General features: G+C 36.2%; 1 protein-coding gene across 11 annotated transcripts in view; it reads right to left on the bottom strand.

Moving 5' to 3' along the window:
• The window catches only part of BPTF (bromodomain PHD finger transcription factor), a 159,081-nt gene that overhangs the window by 67,006 nt on the left and 72,870 nt on the right, over positions 1–19,205 (bottom strand). For 8 of the 11 annotated variants that reach the window (XM_059379970.1, XM_059379973.1, XM_059379971.1 and 5 more), the window contains 4 exons: positions 10,562–10,750; positions 5,523–5,710; positions 2,617–2,972; positions 1,946–2,077 (listed from right to left, as the gene is read on the bottom strand). In XM_059379970.1, the coding sequence (XP_059235953.1) occupies positions 1,946–2,077; positions 2,617–2,972; positions 5,523–5,710; positions 10,562–10,750 (865 nt within the window). The remainder of the gene's footprint in view (positions 1–1,945; positions 2,078–2,616; positions 2,973–5,522; positions 5,711–10,561; positions 10,751–19,205) is intronic. The other 3 variants (XM_059379974.1, XM_059379977.1, XM_059379979.1) reach the window with 1 other exon arrangement.

Raw genomic sequence — 19,205 nt, 5'->3', positions numbered from 1 at the left:
GAAAACCCAATGATAATTACTAATGCTATGGAATTAATTTATGTAGTAACATGAGAAAAATTAACGCTCTTAGGACACTGAACATTCCTATACATGAACATGAGATATATTTCTATTTACTTAGGTATTCTTCCATACCTAATGTTGTTTTTCAACAAAGACTTCATAATTTTCTCAAAAAAAAAATCTCAACTTACTACTATTTTTAAAATGTTGTATAACCATTAGATATTTAGAAGGCTCTCAAAGCTTCACTGCTGACTATCATAATAAACTATAATTTACTGAATGAAGCAGCTAGCTGAATTTGTAAACAGTTCTTAGGGTCAAGTTTAGAAGTCTGTCACCGGGAAGTTTTTGAGCACAGCACTGACGGAAGTTAGAGCCCTATTATTCATCTCTAATTTTTCTGAATCTCAGTCTCTTAATTTTTTAAAAATTCAGAGCATTCTATTTTACTTCATCATATTAAAAGAGACTTCTTTAATCTATATCACCAGACATGTCATACTAATACAATTCATGATACAATTTTATAACTCTTAATGAACACGTTTAAAAGGCTAGTCATAATGACAAACCAGGAAGAAAAAAACCAAACTAGATTTAAAAAAGAAAAGGTAAATTATTGAGAAATGGGGCGCCCGGGTGGCTCAGTTGGTTGAGCAACTGCTTTCGGCTCAGGTCATGGTCCCGGGTCCCTGCTCCATGGGGAGTCTGCTTCTCCCTCTGACCTTCTCCCCTTTCATGCTCTCTCTCACTGTCTCTCTCTCAAATAAATAAATCTTTTTTAAAAATTGAGAAATGAATTTATAAAAGGTATGATTTAGTTACTTTAAGTTATGTTTGAGTATTCAAGTTTATTTACCAACATTTAGCTAAGCTTCAGTTCGCGACGTACTGATCTCTGTCACCAGAGACGTGGTTGCTTGGTCCACCACATTAGGTTCAGGATTATCACTGACATGTTTGGCATGTCTGGAGGTAAATGCAAGAAGAAGCAACAGAAACTCAAAGAGTATTGCTTCACAATTGCCTCTGACTCTCTCCTTGCTCTGCATTGATAAAAGAGATCAGTAAGAAACAGAATAGAGGTATGCCAGCCATTCAGCTCTCCTCTCCTAGCATGCACTATGCAGCACCTGAACTTAACCCTCCTTTCTTAATCCTAGGAAGAATTAAGTCCATTCCACTTATGGAGGCCTCTATTGGTAGCAGCAATTACATTCAAAACAGGAGGTAGGAAAGAGAGAAAACAAAGTATCTGTAAGATTTACATAAGGAGAACACATACACAAAAAACCCTGAGAGGAATCCTTAGCAGATGAAAATTTAACAGGTGTCAATTACTTTTCTTTCAAAAAACACTTTTCATTATAAAATAAAACACAGATATGGGAAGCAACAAAAATTTATTTATATTAACAAAATAACAGTGTCATACCTTCAGAATGGGCTCCGTAGAGGGGCAGGGAAGGTAAAATGATTCTTTTCACTTTGAATAGTAATTTACACGTTTTACCATAAGCTTCTATTAGTTTTAATAGTAACAACTTTTTAAAGACTAAAGTTAAACAAATCCATTAGAATCAAGAAGTAGATTCAAGTCACAAAATTTATCAATTTTTTAACTGTCTGCTGAAGTCACACAACTCTGGGTCTTCTCAGGAGCTGAATGATGTTTCGACATAAATCAGATCCCTACCACAGTAACCGCAACATTTTAGAATATTAAAAAAATGTGAGTACTCTTCCTATTCAAGAAAATGCCTTTATGAAATATTTATTCATGTTACATCTCATAGAGAAGGAAAAAAAAAGCCAGAAGAGTTTAATTTGATACATAATATGGCCTCTTAAATACATTAACTTTCATTATTAACAGGCTAATAATATTCCAAAAGGGAGTACAGTACAGCATTTATGAGGCTCCAAATTCACTCACCTGGTGTGTCCTAAAGATTCTCGCCATATTGGTAGCATCACAACAGGTTTGACTGCACACTCCAAAATCGCTAAAGCCAGGGCAAATTCTCTGGGTTTGCTACACATCTGAACTGCTTTGATCCAATTTGCCCTGTATTTCAGAAAGAGGGGAAAAAAAAGTTACTTCACTTGTTCGTCTTAAATTAGAAGCACAAGAGCTATCATTTCTGTCTGCATCTCATTGGGTGTACTTTTCTAAGCTAAGCATGTCTGAATATATTGCTACTGGGTTCCTACCTCACAGAGTCAGATTTTTTCTCTTATTTATTCATCTTTTGGGGTGCAAAATGGTGCTTTTATTAAAGCACAGATATAGGACCAATGAGTCACAGATTTTCAACACTAGAGGAATCCCAGAGATCAATTCGTCTTCCAACTCCTTAAGCCTTCTACAGTGTTCTGGAACTTTGACTAGCCTCCTCCTGACTCCAGGGATGAAGACTCTGCTTTCCAAATGCTAATGCTGGCCCAGTAACTTAGAAGTATCCTCACATCCCTCATGTCCTCAGTGTTTTGTTAACTAAGGTGACTTCCTTCAGTTCATCGGTAACGAGTTTCAAGTGAGCATCTGCAAAAATCATTTCATAAATATAGTATATTCCCAGCAATAAATGAACCTGTTTCCTTTACCTGTGTGAAGCCCAATTTGGATGAAGGAAGGATGAAGGGATATTGTTTTCTAGTTGGGTGATAGTCAGTCTCAGAGTAGATATGGTAAGAACTTTGGACCCATGGACAGAACCATTCCATTTGAACTCTCCTGCTGGAGTCAGACAAAATTTATGTGCAAGATGTCTTCTCTTATCATGATCTTCTCTGTGCTGGTGCTTATTCAAAGCAAATGAATTGGTGGAGTACTGATTGTGGTAGACACGATACTTCCCTTCTTGACCCAACTTAAAATAATTGTTGATATTTCCTTTCATGACCACTTCCTTTTTGGTGCTCAACCGTGAAATTTCTCCTTGAGAGTTAACTACCAGGACCTGCTCAAGAAAATAAAAAGACGCATTATTCATATCAAATATGTAAACCTGATTAGCTGTCTTTCAATAATCTGTAATTTATCATTCCAAATAAAGTTCAGGTATATCTTATGACTAAACTTTTGAAATTTGTAAGTGAAGTTAAAACTGTTTATAATTAAACAACCAAGATTTTCCCATCAAAAGAACCTCTACCAAGTGCCTATTCTATATCAGACATTATGAAGTATTTTTGTGTAACTCAAATATCGACACAAAACCACAAGTGTACATCATTCACCAATCATTACTTCAAGTTTGTAATATAAAGGGAAGGAAAAAGAGGCATGACATGTACTATTCCCCAAAAAATATATTCCTAAAAATATCTATTTTTCTGCTCCTTTTATCATTCCAGCTTTAGCATGAGAGTCCATGGACACTTTAAAAGCATGTTTTTAAACAGCTGATCCCAATCCTTTCGTAAACCATGAGATCAGCAGTGGATCTTTTTCAACTTAAAAAACAACAACAAAAACAAAATATAACATAATCACTAGAAGAGAAAATTCTAGTTGAGAAGAAGAGAAGAGAAGAGAAGCACCAGAGTGCTTCCCACATGGTAAGGCGAAATACTATTTCAGGAAACTTCTGAATGTGTGTACTGGGGTGCTATGAAAAATATCATACAAAAACCAGCTTAGAAGCTATTGCTTTCAAGAAATTCCTAAGAGGGGCACCTGGATGGCTCAGTGGGTTAAAACCTCTGCCTTCGGCTCAGGTCATGATCTCAGGGTCCTGGGATCGAGCCCCGCATCTGGCTCTCTGCTCAGCAGGGAGCCTGCTTCCTCCTCTCTCTCTGCCTGCTTCTCTGCCTACTTGTGATCTCTGTCAAATAAATAAATAAAATCTTAAAAAAAAAAAAAAAGAAAAAAGAAAAAGAAATTCCTAAGATGTTTAGAAAAGGACATTATACATTCTTGCATAGTTACTTTGCAAATAATTCTTAAATATGGGAGACACCATTGTAGCATTATTCTGCTACCCTGGCTAGCTGGGCAATAGAAATACTGAGTCCTAGTTGGGGTGTCTGGCTGGTTCAGTCAGTAAAGTATATGACTCTCGATCTTTGGGTTGTGAGTTCGAGTCCCACACTGGGTGTAGAGATTACTTCTTAAGAAATAAAAAATAAAAATAAAAATACTAGGGACGGCTGGGTGGCTCAGTCAGTTAAGTGTCCAACTGTTGATTTCAGCTCAGGTCATAATTTCGGGGTTGTAAGATCGAGCCCCTCATTGGGTTCCCTGCTCAATGAGGAGTCTGCTTGAGATGCTCTCTCTTCCCTTCCCTCTGGCCCCCAAGTATGATACTCTGTGTCTAAAATAATAAATAAAACTTTAAAAGCGGGGGGGGGGCCCCCGCCCCTGGGTGACTCAGTCAGTTAAACGTCTGCCTTCAGCTCAGGTTATGATCTCAGGGTCCAGGGATGCAGCCCTATGTCAGGCTTCCCTGCTCAGCAGGGAGTCTGCTTCTCCCTCTCCCTCTTTCTTTCTCATGAACAAATAAAATCTTTAAGAAAATTATTATAGAGGTGCCTGGGTGGCTCAGTGGGTTAAGCCTCTGCCTTCGGCTCAGGTCATGATCCCAGGGTCCTGGGATCGAGCCCCACATCGGGCGCTCTGCTCAGCGGGGAGCCTGCTTCTCCCCTCCCTCTACTTGTCTCTCTGCCTACTTGTGATCTCTCTCTCTCTCTCTCTCTGTCAAATAAATAAATAAATAATCTTTAAAAAAAATTATTATAGCTAGAACTGAGCATTAAATTACCCATAACTCTTTACTAAAGCCTACAAACAGTGTACTTTTTACCATATGTGAAAAAGAAGCCTCTATCTCTTTAGAACTATATACAATAAAACTAACCATTTAGTAAGAAAGTAAACCACCCAATTACAGCATTTCCCTGCATGAACTGAAATTTGGGTATGCAATTATACTTATTGTATAAAATATGCATTATAAACCTAACCTCTTTTATTTTTAAAGATTTTATTTATTGGGACGCCTGGGTGGCTCAGTTGGTTGGACGACTGCCTTCGGCTCAGGTCATGATCCCGGAGTCCCGGGATCGAGTCCCATATCAGGCTCCCAGCTCCACGGGGAGTCTGCTTCGCTCTCTGACCTTCTCCTCGCTCATGCTCTCTCTCACTGTCTCTCTCTCAAATAAATAAATAAAATCTTTAAAAAAAAAAAAAAGATTTTATTTATTTATTTGACAGAGATTACAAGCAGGCAGAGAGAGAGGAAGGGAAGCAGGCTCCCTGCTGAGCAGAGAGCCAAATGCAGGCTCATCCCAAGACCCTGGGATGAGCTGAAGGCAGAGGCTTTAATCCACTGAGCCACCCAGGCGCCCGGAAACCTAACCACTTTTAATCTGCTACCTACTACACTCTTGGAAATAGAAAAATACAATTCAAAAGTAGGCCTATAAACTTCCTGCTCCTATTTCTCAGGTCTGATAAATAAAATTATTTCACATTCCAGAGATTTTTGTTTTAAACAGAAAGAACATACCTCTTTGCCCTCCTTAAATAATTTATTTGCTTCATGGGCTGCAGCTGCCACCTGTTGGCTCTTCAGCTGGCTAAGTTTGCTGTCTGGATTCCGTAATCTGGTGATAATTCGAGTTGACCCAGATGCCCCTCTTCCAGCTCCAGAAGACTCACTTATTTCCCCATTAGATTTCTCTGATTTGAAATCACCTGTTATCAGATGAAAAGCCAAAAGTAATTGCTAACAGTAAGTTATTTATAACAACATCTTATCCAAAACGCTTATCTCATTCACATCTAAGATCCAGAAAGTAAACAAGAAGTCCTTAAAGAGCCAAAGCAAATATATTAATTCTTAAAGGTTTTTACTTAAAAGAACTTTACTGTGAATCATTCATTATTTTGCAGAAAATTCAAACATGCCAGGTTATCAAAGCTCATCTCTGAGAAAACATGAAGGGCTGCTACAAATGTATAAGCAACAACATCATAACTCAAAATGCACACTAATAAAACACTGCCTTATATATTCAATATGGATCCTGAACAAAAAGTAAAGGGTTGGGGCGCCTGGGTTGCTCAGTTGGTTGGACGACTGCCTTCGGCTCAGGTCATGATCCTGGAGTCCCAGGATCGAGTCCCACATCAGGCTCCCAGCTCCATGGGAAGTCTGCTTCTCCCTCTGACCTTCTCCTCACTCATGTTCTCTCTCACTGTCTCTCTTTCAAATAAATAAATAAAATCTTTAAAAAAAAAAAAAGTAAAGGGGATAATTAATTTTAGAAAGATTTACATTGAACCTGTTTAAATACCTAATGGTTTAAAGCTTATAAACATAAATGCCAAGTGAATTTTCACCTAAGGAACCTAGAATTATCTGTGTATGCAAGTAATTATATATGTGAAATCAACTAAATTAGTTTTTTAATTATAATAAATACCTCTCATTTTCATAACAACTTAATTTTTTAAAGTGACAAACTGCACCAGCGAGGGACAATTGTTGCTTTGCCATGAATCTCACTTTGGCTGAAATCTTCTCTACATTCTTAAAACTGTCATATCACTATCTAATTTCCACTGGCCAGACAGTTGAACAAGATTTCTCTGTTTAATTTAAACCTCTTTAAAATGAAGAATAGTATGTCACTGTCAAACGAAAGGCCAAACATAAAATTTATTATATATTATAAAGATGGTATTTTGAGTAGGGAGAAAAAATTAGATTGAGGAAACTGGCTATTTTGAAAAATATAAAAGACAATTCAGGAAACATTTCTTAATTTTATCTGAACAACACCCTTTCTTTCCTTTGGGAAGATGCTTTTCCTCCACTATAATCATGATTCAATGAGGGCTACAGATCAAGATATCCTACCATATTGGGTGAGCAACGTGATCCAGCTTAGCCAGATAGAGCACATCACTGCCTGGCCACAGGGACTGTCCCAGATCTGGCCAAGCCATTCAGCATCCTACTCTTAATTTTTAAAATCTGGAGATGGAAAGAGGGTCTTGTTTTTTTCTTTTTAAAGTTAAGTTTATTTATTATTTATTTAAGTAATCTCTACACCCAGCATGAGGCTTGAACTCACAACCCCGACACCAAGGGTTGGATGCTCTTCCAACTGAGCCAGCCAGGTGCCCTTCTGGTTTTTGTGTTAGTGAACAAAACGAGTATAAATTAGAGGCTGTCTACTTTTTATCCCACAACATGGGAAAAAACTTTTAATAATACAAGACAATAAGCTCATCATGGGGGCAAGCGGGGGTGAGGGGAGGGTATGGGTGTAAGAGGAAGACCTGTGATAATGTCATTTGGCACCCAGGTCTAATAATGCACCTGAAGCTGTCTGTCACTACCTCGATACTTCCCAATCTAGAATTCCCAAATGAACCAATAAAACTCCCTTTTTTATTTTAAGGAAGTCTGATAGATTTCCGTCACTTACAACCAAAAAACTAAATAATCCATAGCATTTTAAGATTTCTAACCCCAAAATATAGCACTGACTGAATCAAGATAGGTAAGGGATATCAGGGGTTTTTCCATCCCAACCTGGAAAGCTAGAAACCTTCAATTTGTGACAAAAAAGCAATTAATCAGACTATTGACAATTTTCTCTTGTGTCTCAGACCATGAGTCTACCCATGCTTAAATTTTACGCCGAGATACTGAACTATGGTGGCTACCTCACTGGACCATCTATATGGCCCTACAACAAAGACTTTTGGGACAGCATCTGACCTAAGCTGGACTTTCTAAAAGCAGAAAGGGAAGGCACAGTTTAAAAGCCCTTCAATTTAGAACCAATCATCCAGTACAGTTGGGAGTCAATCCTTTGACACTTGCTAAGGTGTTTTATTTTTAAGTTTATTTATTTATTTAAATAATCTCTACCGTCAACGTGGGGCTCGAACTCATGACCCAGAGATCAAGAGTTGCATGCTCTTTTGACTGAGCCACTCAGGCTCCTTGACACTTGCTAAGTTTAGTAAAATAAGGGAAAAACAGAAAATTCATCCTTAGAGGTAAGACCTAAAAGGGCCCGAAAGGGAACAAGGCTTATCTAACACCCCCTGCCCAAAGGCCACATTCCTCCTATTATAAAGGAGTGAATTGCTGCCATGCAGTCTGGAGGCAGAGTACAGAGCTGCTTTACTCCAGCCCCTACAGCTCACTGTTTACGGATGGCAGGAGGCAGAATTCTGCTTAAGCAGGACTTTATTCACCTGAAGGCTAGGAAACTGGGTCTGCAAAGCAGACCAAGAGAACAAGTAGAGGGGCTTTACCCCCAGAGACCCTAAGCAGAGTTTCTGGGTATTAGGGATTAGGCTGGGCACGCAGGCAATCTATGAAGGAGACCTACAGCCAGATCCCCAGCAACCCGTCCCTGACAACAGACAGCAGGAACTAAGCTGCTAAAGCAGAATGGCCTCCAGAAGGGGGATCTTCCCATATACTTCTCACATTTCACCCACAGCCATCCTCCCAAAAAAACAAGGGCAGCCAGACGTATCAAAAAACACCCTCCACTATCAAGATAACAAGGGTGACAGGCAGTTAAATTCATAATTTGGCTCATAGACTGTGAGATTGAGAGAAGCTATATCCAGACCTAATCAGAAATAATACACAACACACAGAAATTCTAAAGTTATAAATATCAGAGGTAATTTTGGGAAGTTTTTGAAAAAAAAACAAAACAAAACAAAAAAAAAAACAAAAAACTCCAGTTGTAGGTGAGATCTTTGCACTGTGTTAGGCAGAAAAATTTTTGAATTTGGGTAAATATGTTTGTGCTGAGCTACCAAAGGGTGTAACTGGGGGGGGTGTTTGTCTCCTATCTCCACAGCATTCCTCTCTCTTTGGAAAACCATTCCTACCCACTTCAATCATAAACTTTTGCTGGAGCCATCAATTATAATACCTTGCCTGCCCTGGCCACAGGGGTAGGAACAATATGTCCAAGATAGGCCACTCAAATTCCTTCCTCAAGGACTTTTGATTTGAAGCAGGAGTAGGGGCTTTGCCTTTGGGTCACAGACCTTGGAAAGATAGGAATACAAACCGCTGATGCCATCTTCCCTGCCACTTGGAAAAAGCCTGTCTGTATTAGGAGAGAATGAAGTTAACACACAAACATATGCACATCAAAAGGTGGAGAGAAAGAGAGGAAGACAGAAAAGCTTTGATACCTGGGGGTCCAGTTATGCCTCATGATGATCTGGGCTTCCCAGTTATATGAGCTAGTTAATTCCCCTTTTCACTTAAGCTAGTTTAAGCTGGTTTGGTAACTTGCAACTGAAAACAAGTTCTAATTAAAACAGATCTCCATCTCCTACCATACACAAAATTATACAGCAAATTAAAAACAAAGTTATACAGTATTATGTGAAATTACTGTAAAACATATGTATATGCTTGGGATAGGATCTAAGTAAGACACAAAATCCAGACAAACCCTAAAAAGATTAATAAATTTAACTATATAAAAATATAAAAATTTCTGTATAACAAGGTAACAGGAAGAGTTAAAACAAGCAATGACTGTATAAGTATATACATAAAAGCAAAAGATAACAGCCATAATACATAAAGCATTCCTAAGACTCATCAAGAAAAACTATCAAAACGCAACAGGAAAAAATGAGCAAAAGATATGAATAAGCAATTCAGTGAAAGTTCAACAAACACATAAAGAGAAACTAAACCACATTAGTAAGCAGAGATATGCAAATTTTTAAATGAAATACTTTTCATCATTAGCAAAAAAGAGACTGATGTTGAATTTAGGTGAGAGTATGAAAAAATAGGTATGTAAATTATTGGTATAAATCCTTTTTAATGTAAAACTAAGCAGCAGTCATTGCGATTTTAAAAATGTACCTACCATTTGACCCAGCAATTCCACTTACTGTTCCTACAGTGCCAGAAATACTTGCATAAGAAATACTTGCATAAGTACACAGAGTTATATGCTGAGGATGTTTTTTAAAAAAAAAAGAAAGAAAGAAAAAAAAAAGGCACCACTATAAAACCTGTTAACAGCCTGTATGTACACTAAGAGAGAAATGGTAATGAATTAATGTTCATCTATACTGTGGAGTACCATGCAGCAGTTTAAAAAAAAAAAAAAAAGAATGAATTCAATTTATATCATGAGAAGATTCCCTACATACATTACTGAGTGGAAAAAAAGCAAGATGCAGAACAATGCATGCAGAATGATTCCATTTATGTTAAAAAAAAATAGAAAAAAAAAAAAACCTTTTGGTAAACATACATACATTAATGTAACCACATGGAGAAAGACAGAAAATGTTACACACCAAATTGTTGACAGTGGTTACCTTTGGGGAGGGGGTACTAAAAAGATTTTCTTCCTGTGCATTTGCGTTTTTTAAAATAAAAACAATGACAAGTGCTACTTGTGTTCAAAAAAAAGAAAAAAAAAGGAAAAGAAAATCTAAGTCTTCCCACCCCATCAAACTTTTATTTAAAAAATTAAAAATCAAAAATTTAAAAAGTTCGCTGTAATGGATGAAGTGTATTCTTACCTATCTCTTCTTGAATAGAGACAGGTGTATGAGACTCTCTTTCTCCATTTTCAGGCTCATCAGCTGCCTTAGCAGATTCACTCTGGGAAGAATTTAGTTCACTGCTGCTGTTACTGTTTTCCAGATTAGGCTGGATGGAGGTAGTGGTAGCACTAGTGTTACTGCTGTCACATGTCTTGTTAGGTTCTTCTAGAAAAATAGAATATCTGATTTTTAGATTAGAAATCACATGAAAAATAACTACTTTGTCAGAAGATATTTAACTGTTTGAGGACTGCATTACAGAGCTAGAATTTAAAAAGAAAAGCTGCTGATGTATGAAGAACACAGTGTCTGAGATCTATAAGCAACACCCTGTGAGTTATTTTTGAAGTCTCTCGGTCTACCAACTCAGACTCTTACCATCTTAGTCTCTACACAAGGCAGACAATCTTTCAGAAACCCCAGAGCTGAAGAAGAATAATAAAGTGATATAATTATCCCACAAAACGTAGCAGTGGTTTTGAGACAATCCCTCAAAATCTGAAATTTATACTCTCCCTTAAAAAAGGAGTCAAACAGTATCAGAAATAGCATTCAACTGGATTATTTATCTCTAAGATTTTCTACTTGAATCTGTGCTCCCAAATTAACTAGAAGGTAATGCTGAAGTCATTGTAAATTTTAAGAACAATTTAATAGTTATTTATCATTAAGAAAACTGAGCAATAACTAAGTAATCACTAAGAATACTTAGTGATAGCTAAGTATATCCCTGAAAGTATATAAAAATGAACACGATCATTAACTGAAAGCCTACGCTTGTCCATGGTAGTTCAGAAATTAAGGGCCTCCTTCCTTCTGAATTTCATTTTGTCACTAAGATGTTCTTTAAATCACCTAAGTTAAAAAGTGGTTGGCGGTATATCACAAAGGCTATCCCTAATGTATAATGAGCTCCTATTATTTTTTTAAGGAAAAAAAGTCTCAATAACCTGATAGAAAAATAAAAAAATCTGCAAGAAGTCACAAAGAAATGAAAATGGTCTTTAAAGATTTGGGAAAATGCTCATTAATTCAAACCGAAAGAAATGCAAAGTAGAACTATATGGAGCTTCCCAGCTATGTGGTTGGCAAAAATCCAAGACACACAATACACTCAGGTAAAGAGGCAATTTGTTAATAGGCACTCCCACACAATACAGCAGGAGTGAAAAATGGGGCAAAGTGGATAAAAAGGAACTGACAATATATCCACACATGCACTCCCAAACCTACTAATCCCATGTCCTAAAATCTATCCTAAAATACACTGTTGAAAATACTAAATGTTTTATTTACAGAGCTATTCACCGCAGAATTATTTTTAATGGCAAAAAACCTACACAAAACGTCCATCAATGGGGGCACTCACTGAATAAAAGGTGATATACACAATGAGATATGATGCACCCTAACAAGGACTGGGGAGATCACTAGATCCACACATGAAAGATTAAATGTAACAAGCGCAGAAGCAGTTACAGTATCCTAGCTTCTGTGTAAGAAGGGGACAGAAATATAACTTTATAGGCAGATTTTGATTTTATTAACAAAAATTTTAAAACACCGGAAAAATAAGCAACAGTTAACAAATGAGGCTACCTATGAGGGAAGGCAAGGAAATGATCACCTAGAGGGAAAGGATGGATATGAAAACTCTCTGTATACAGTCACAGTGTGATTTTGGAATCATGTAGATGTTTTTCATTTTTCTAAAAATTAAAATTAGAAATGTAATCCCTAAAAACTGAAACAAATTAACCTATTTGTACATCAAGTTGTTGGCATAACCCACAGAGAAAAAAATTAATTTAAGTGACTTTGGAACACAGTATTGTGACTGTATGTCCTTACTAGAAATATGGCATAAGGATGAATAAAGAACGATAAAAATCATTTCAAATGCTATTCAGTAGTCTTACTGTCAGCATAATATTGGTATTACAAAATTACTATAATATATAAGATTATTTCTTATTAATGTACACCAAGACCTTAAGATATATATTAATGATATATTATTATTAACATCTGTATCAGGACAAAGCAAATGTGTAATTAAGTTACTCCTCTGCTAGGGACTAAAGTTTTCAGTGTCAGGGAAGAGATACAAGTTTAAAACCAAGGGGGGAAAAAAGAGAACAAGAAAAAACAGAACACCCAAATATACAATCCTCAATCTGAATCTGAAATGCCAATATGAACAGATGATCTTTTTCTTTTCAAAAATATGTATTTCCTAATACCACCTATCAAAAAAGCCTAAAGGCAAAGACAGCCTGAGGGCAGTAAATACCTCAGCCCAGATTGTGGTCTCTAAATATCGTTCCCTACTAAAAAAGAACCAGGACTTCTTGGAGGAATGACTGATTCTCCGTCTGGGGTAGGAAATATGTAAGATATGCCTCATACATCTTACTTTGTCAAAAAGCAGGGAAGCTATCTAACAGGGTCAAGGAAATAGGACTCAAAAGCCAACATGAAGGGGCTTGTGCTGGTCAATATAAGCAAAATGAATAACTACCACAGACTAAAACAAATTGAATACATAAAGACCCATGAGTTCAAACGGATATTTAAAATGAGAAAGCCACGCTCCTGTACAGAAGTCCCTAACTCATGAATCAACACTGAAAGTAACTGGACACCAACTACTGATTCTGAAAAATAATTCAGCATTTATTCCTGCTCTAACTAGATTTCAAGTATTCAAACAGTCTCAGCTAACAAGGGAAAATTCTTCACAGAATTCCAGTTAAACAAATTCAGAAAAAAGACAGAATTAAAAACCACCACATTATACTCTCCAAATAAGTAACTGATCCTGAAATGATCATCAATGAATGAGAGGTTAACAGAAAACTTTACAATGTCACTACCTGACCTCACTGATCAACTTCAGCATTTATAAAGGCAGACCATAAAAAGACATCACGAGCCTATTGATGCTTTATAATATGAAGTACCCAGCACAAAGTTATGGAATATTCTTGCCAAAAATAGTTAAAAATGATTTTAATCAAGATTTCAGAATAAACTGAAGAACACTAAGAGGAAGGGAAAAGACAAATCCCAAATGTAGGATATCCCATAGCAAGATACACTATGATTCTCAACAAGTCAACAGTGTACAGAGGGAAAATATCGGAGAAGGTGAGAATACCCTAGACAAAGAGACTCAAGAGATATAAAATCAACTGTCATGTCATATGGGAATCTTATCTGGAGTTACTACAAATACAACAAATGTAAAAAAAAAAAATTTTTTTAAAGAGAGCAAATTTTAAATAACAGAACAGTAGATGATATTAAGGAATTGCTATTAATTTTATTAAAATGACAATGTAATTATGTAAGAAAATGTTCATATTTTTCATATTGTTTAGAGATGTATGTAAGATTGATATAACCTGATGTCTGGGATTTGCTTTAAAATACTGCAGTAGGAAAAGAATCCAAAATCATATTAACGAGAAAGGGAAAAAAAAAACAAAAACCCGTGGTATAGTTGCATAGAGGAATATTACAATGCAATTAGCAACATACAATATTATATTATTACTATAATATAAAGTGAGAAACTGAAGTTTCAAAAAGTCACATGTAACACAATACACTGAAAAATAAATATTTAACACTATACACGCGTAATAAAGTTTAAAACTAAAAAGAGAAATATGTAGTTTTTAGAAAATTATGTAAATCAACTCAATGAAGCAAAAGCAAGTGAATTTTATATCACTTTGACCTCCAATATCAACAGTCTTGATTCTACTGTGTTTCCCTTATAAAAACAAAAGAAGATGTTAGTGAACACAGGATTCAGAGTGACAACTACTTCAGGTAGGGGAGAAGGAGGCAGGGGATGAACTTGGGGAGGTGATTAAAGATGCAGGTTAGTATCAAAGCAGGACTTACTTAGCTTTTTGTCTGGGTGACAAGTTCCTAGGTGTTTAGTTTCATTATTAAGTAATTTAAGACCTGAATGAATAAATTAAGGGATACTATGCAATGACCAATGATGAGTACTATTAACTAAGGACTGTGATTTACCTGACAATGTACACCTAGAATCAAAGAAGAAAATATTTTTTGAGCCAAAAAAAGAAAAACGAGTTAAAAAAAAATGGGTGAAGCAAACAAGACAAATCTTGATAATTCTTTTTTACGTATTAGATATACAGTAATGTGGGTGTGGTCACTATACTATTCTCTTAACTTTTATGTATGTTTGAAAATGTCTCTAGTATAAAAATTTTTTATGAAGGATTTCAAAATGCCAAATTTAACATCTGACAGCTATAAACCAGTAATAAAATCAACTCAGAAAAATCTGAACAAAAGAAGTCTCTCACAAATAATATCAAATTCTTCTCTAACCATTCTTTTCACAGATGTAAGATCTGTATTTGTGAAGTGTAGTAGTCCTAATGTATAATGGTCAGTCTAAATATCATCTTCTCCATATATATAATATACATAAATATATATATAAAGATAATATATACAAAATAATATATGAAGATATCCCCTCATGACCTCAGAGTGTACTGTCCCACAGAATAAGAAAAATTCTAGACCGGCCCACCAAAACTTTTTTAGCATATAATATACTCCAAGTATGGTAAACTAAGAAAATTCTGGGATAGGAACTTAAAGAGATTATGACTATACACATCTTAAAATACTTTAGAGAAAGTGTTTTCTGCTATTGGGGAGATAATGGTACTTCATTCAATCCCTTACCAGGTATTCTCATCTAAAAAAGCCAATAACCCACTGAAAGCAAATCGAATTCAGATTGTATCCATTTAAACTCTAAAGGCAATAATAAACTAAAGACTACCAGAAATTCATAAAACATAGCTTTTTTTGTTACTTCAACCAAAGTTAATCTGTCTTAAGTGGAAAACAGCGTTTCCTCCACTTCAGTTTAGAATACTGATTTTGGCTGTTGGTTTTTGCTTTTTTCCTAAAGTAGGCTCCACGCCCAGTGTGGAGCACAAGGCACAGCTCGAACTCATGAACTTGAGATAAAAACCTGAGCTGAGATCCAAAGTCAAATGCTTAACCTACAGAACCACCCAGACACCCCAGCTGTTGTTGTTGTTTTAAATAATTGTTCTAGGGGAGCCTGGCTGGCTCAGTCAGAAGACCATGTGACTCCTGTTCTTGTGGCCATGGGATTGAGCCCCACATTGGGTATAGAAATTACTATAAATAAATAAACAAAACAAACAAACAAACAAAAAAGCTACCTTTAAATAACTGTTCTACAACTCTTCACTTCTTTACTTCATTTGGCTATAGATTAAGGAAATCTGAAGCAGTTGCTTCAAAATACCACCAAGAAGGTATCACCTACCAAGAGGTACATTTTAAAGTCCGAATTTCTAGCCATATGGCAAATATTATGGGTTTTGGCATTTACAATACTATTTTCATTAGACATGACAAACACTGTCAATGAATCAATTATAGGGTAAGTTTTATGGTTATCCCTCAAACCAGAATTACATGTAGATCTTGATCTTCAACTTCTAAACAGTAACACCAAAACCTAAAAAACAAAATTCTAAGCAAAAAAACTACAAAGAAAAAAGTAATTTTTCTATCTGGTTAAAAGGGGAATTTTTTTAAAGGAAAAAATTGAGGTAAAATAGGTAATCTAGAAACTAAAACCAAACCTACTAAAAAGGATAAGAAAGAAAAGATTATTTAACTGCAAAAGCTCAAAAGCTTACGGATCAACTCAGTGAGGCTAATACACTGGTTTAGCATCTATTACCAACAGTCTCCTATCAAATGAATTTCCCTTTTAAAAAAAAAAAGGATTTTATTCATTCATTTGAAAGAGTGAGTGAGCACAAGCTGGAGGGGCAGAGGGAGAAAGAGGAGCAGGCTCCCCACAGAGCAGAGCGCCCAATGCAGGCCTTGATCCCAGCACCCCGGGATCACGATCTGGGCTGAAGGCAGATGCTTAACTGACTGAGCCACCCAGGCACGCCCACCGAACTTCCCTTGTAGTAAAATTCAAAACTAAAGCAAAGTGCCTATCTTTCAAGATGTCATTATCCCCAAAAGTTAATAGTTTAAATCAGTATGTTCCTTTAGTTTAACTTTATAGCAGTTAGAGTTTCAGAATGTCCATGGAAACATTTTCAAAACCATTATATGGAAATGAAGCTAGTTTCATCTACTGCTGATATGTTCTTTAATCCCAGGCATTAAATCTGCAGGCATCAACTTAAAACAAATGCTGTCTGCATTGTCTGAATACAAACTCTCAAGAGTGGATTTGACTTTAAGATGCTAGCAAGTCATGTATCCTTTTCTCCACTTTTAAATTTGAAACTTGACATTCTGGTACAAAAAGGTTCCAATCTAAAATCCAGGACAAAAGTATAATTCTGAAACTAAGCCTCTTGTTAATTACAAAGAAGTAATACTAAAGAGCATACTTGCTACATGGGGATGTTTTTGGCAACATAACCATTTTCATGAACTGAAGTGAAATGTCTGGAACACAGATGCAAGGAAAAAAAATCTAATAGGTATGTTAAAAGATTAGTATTTTTAAGTGATGGCTACTAACCTTCCCCAAAATACGGCCCAACTTTTCAGTTTAATCAATCTTTGCCACATAAAAATCTTTCTGATCACTGATCATACCCAAAATGAAATCACATCTGCATGTTTTTTCTCATGTTCTCACTCCCACAGATTTTTTGACCATGAATTTATAATTCTTCCCTTACATAATATCATTTATTGTATCACAAAATGACAGTGCTCTCTAATAAGACTTTATGACAAAATATAGCTTGAAATAATATACATTTACTTCTTTTCTTCTGAAGATTTCTTTAAATTTTTAAACAATCTCTACACCCAACACAGGGCTTGAACCCACAACCCCAAGATCAAGAGAAACACTTTTCACTAGGCCAGCCAGGCTCCCCAATATATATTTACTTCTGAAAAAATCTGAAAGTAGATGTACTTTTTTTTAAGATTTAATTATTTGACGAGTGCATGGGTGGGGGGAGGGGTAGAAAGAGAAGGTAAAGTTGATTCCCCACTGAGGAGGGAGCCGAACCAGGGGCTCGATCCCAGGACTCCAAAATCACAACCCGAGCTGAAGATAGACACTAAACCAACGAGCCACCCAGGTGCCCTGAAAGTAGATGTATTTCTAAAAAGATTCTGGATATATTTCTAAGGAAATTCTAGGGGTGCCTGGGTGGCTCAGTCAGTAAAGCATCTACTTTCAGCTCAGGTTATGATCCCAGGGTCCTGGGATGGAATTAAAAGCAAGCTGTTGTAGCTTAGAAATTTTACTAAAGATAAAGGACATTTTATCTTTGAATCTCTGAACCACACCTAGGTGGTTCAGTCAGTTGAGTGTCCAACTCCTGATTTCCCCTCAGTTCACAATCTTAGGGTTGTGAGATGGAACCCTACGTCAGACTCCACACTCAGCAGGGAGACTGCTTGAGATTCTATTCCTCTTCCTTTGCCCCTCCCCTCACTTGCACGTGTGTTCTCTCTCTAAAATCAATAAATAAATCTTACAAAAAAATAAAGATAAATGATATTTTGCAATAATAAAGTTAATTCAACAAGAAATATAAAGACTATGTGCACCTAATTAGTCTCAAAGTATATAATGCAAAAACTGAAAAAAAAAATTAAGAGAAAAAGGCAACTCCACAGTAAACTGAAGTAATTTTAAAGTATCTTACAGAAAAAGAAGAAAGAGAAAAAAAATAGCAAGGATAGAGATTTGAACAACAGAATTCAAAACCTTGATCTGACTGCCCAATATTGTACCCAACAACTAAAAATACATATTGATAATTAAGACATTTATCAATATTAACCACATACTGAACCATAAAACCTCAACAATTACTCTGACTGCAGTAGGTTAAGCTAAAAATCAATAGCAAAAAAAAAAAAAAAGATAACCAGAATGGGTTAAAAAGAAAACGATCTCATAATCAGAAAACATTTTAAACTGAATGACAAAGACAATATATCAGTTTGCAGGATGCAGCTATGGCAGTACATAAAGGGAAAATCACAACCTTGACAGACTAGAAAAAAATAAATAAAAACTAAAAATTATCAAAGCATCCATCTTAAGGAGGCAGAGGAGAAATAATATTGCATCTAAATGTAAGTATCAACTAGGATACTCTTTTGGAGGAGCTCTATTTTTTTTTAATACAACCAAAACAATGATAAAAATTAAAAATTTTAGGGGTACCTGGGTGGCTCAGTCATTAAGTGTCTACCACTGGCTCAAGTCATGATCTCAGGGTCCTGGGATTGAGCCCCACATCGGGCTCTCTACTCAGCAAGAAGCCTGCTTCCCCCGCTCTCTCTGCCTACTTGTGATCTCTGTCTGTCAAGTAAATAAGTAAAATCTTAAAAAAAAAAAAAAAATAGGGATGACTTGGTGGCTCAGTCGTTAAACATCTGCCTTTGGCTCAGGTCATGAGCCCAGGGTGCTGGGATCAAGTTCCACATCAGGCTCCTTGCTCAGAGGGGAGCCTGCTTTTTCCTCTGCCTGCTGTTCTCCCTGCTTGTGCTCATTCTCTTGTTCCCTCTCTCTCTC

The sequence above is a fragment of the Mustela nigripes genome, chromosome 16 (genome assembly GCF_022355385.1).
Source record: "Mustela nigripes isolate SB6536 chromosome 16, MUSNIG.SB6536, whole genome shotgun sequence".
NCBI classification, from domain to species: Eukaryota; Metazoa; Chordata; class Mammalia; order Carnivora; family Mustelidae; genus Mustela; species Mustela nigripes.
The sequence above is the reverse complement of the archived record's forward strand: the minus strand, read 5'-3'. Positions and strand labels throughout refer to the sequence as shown.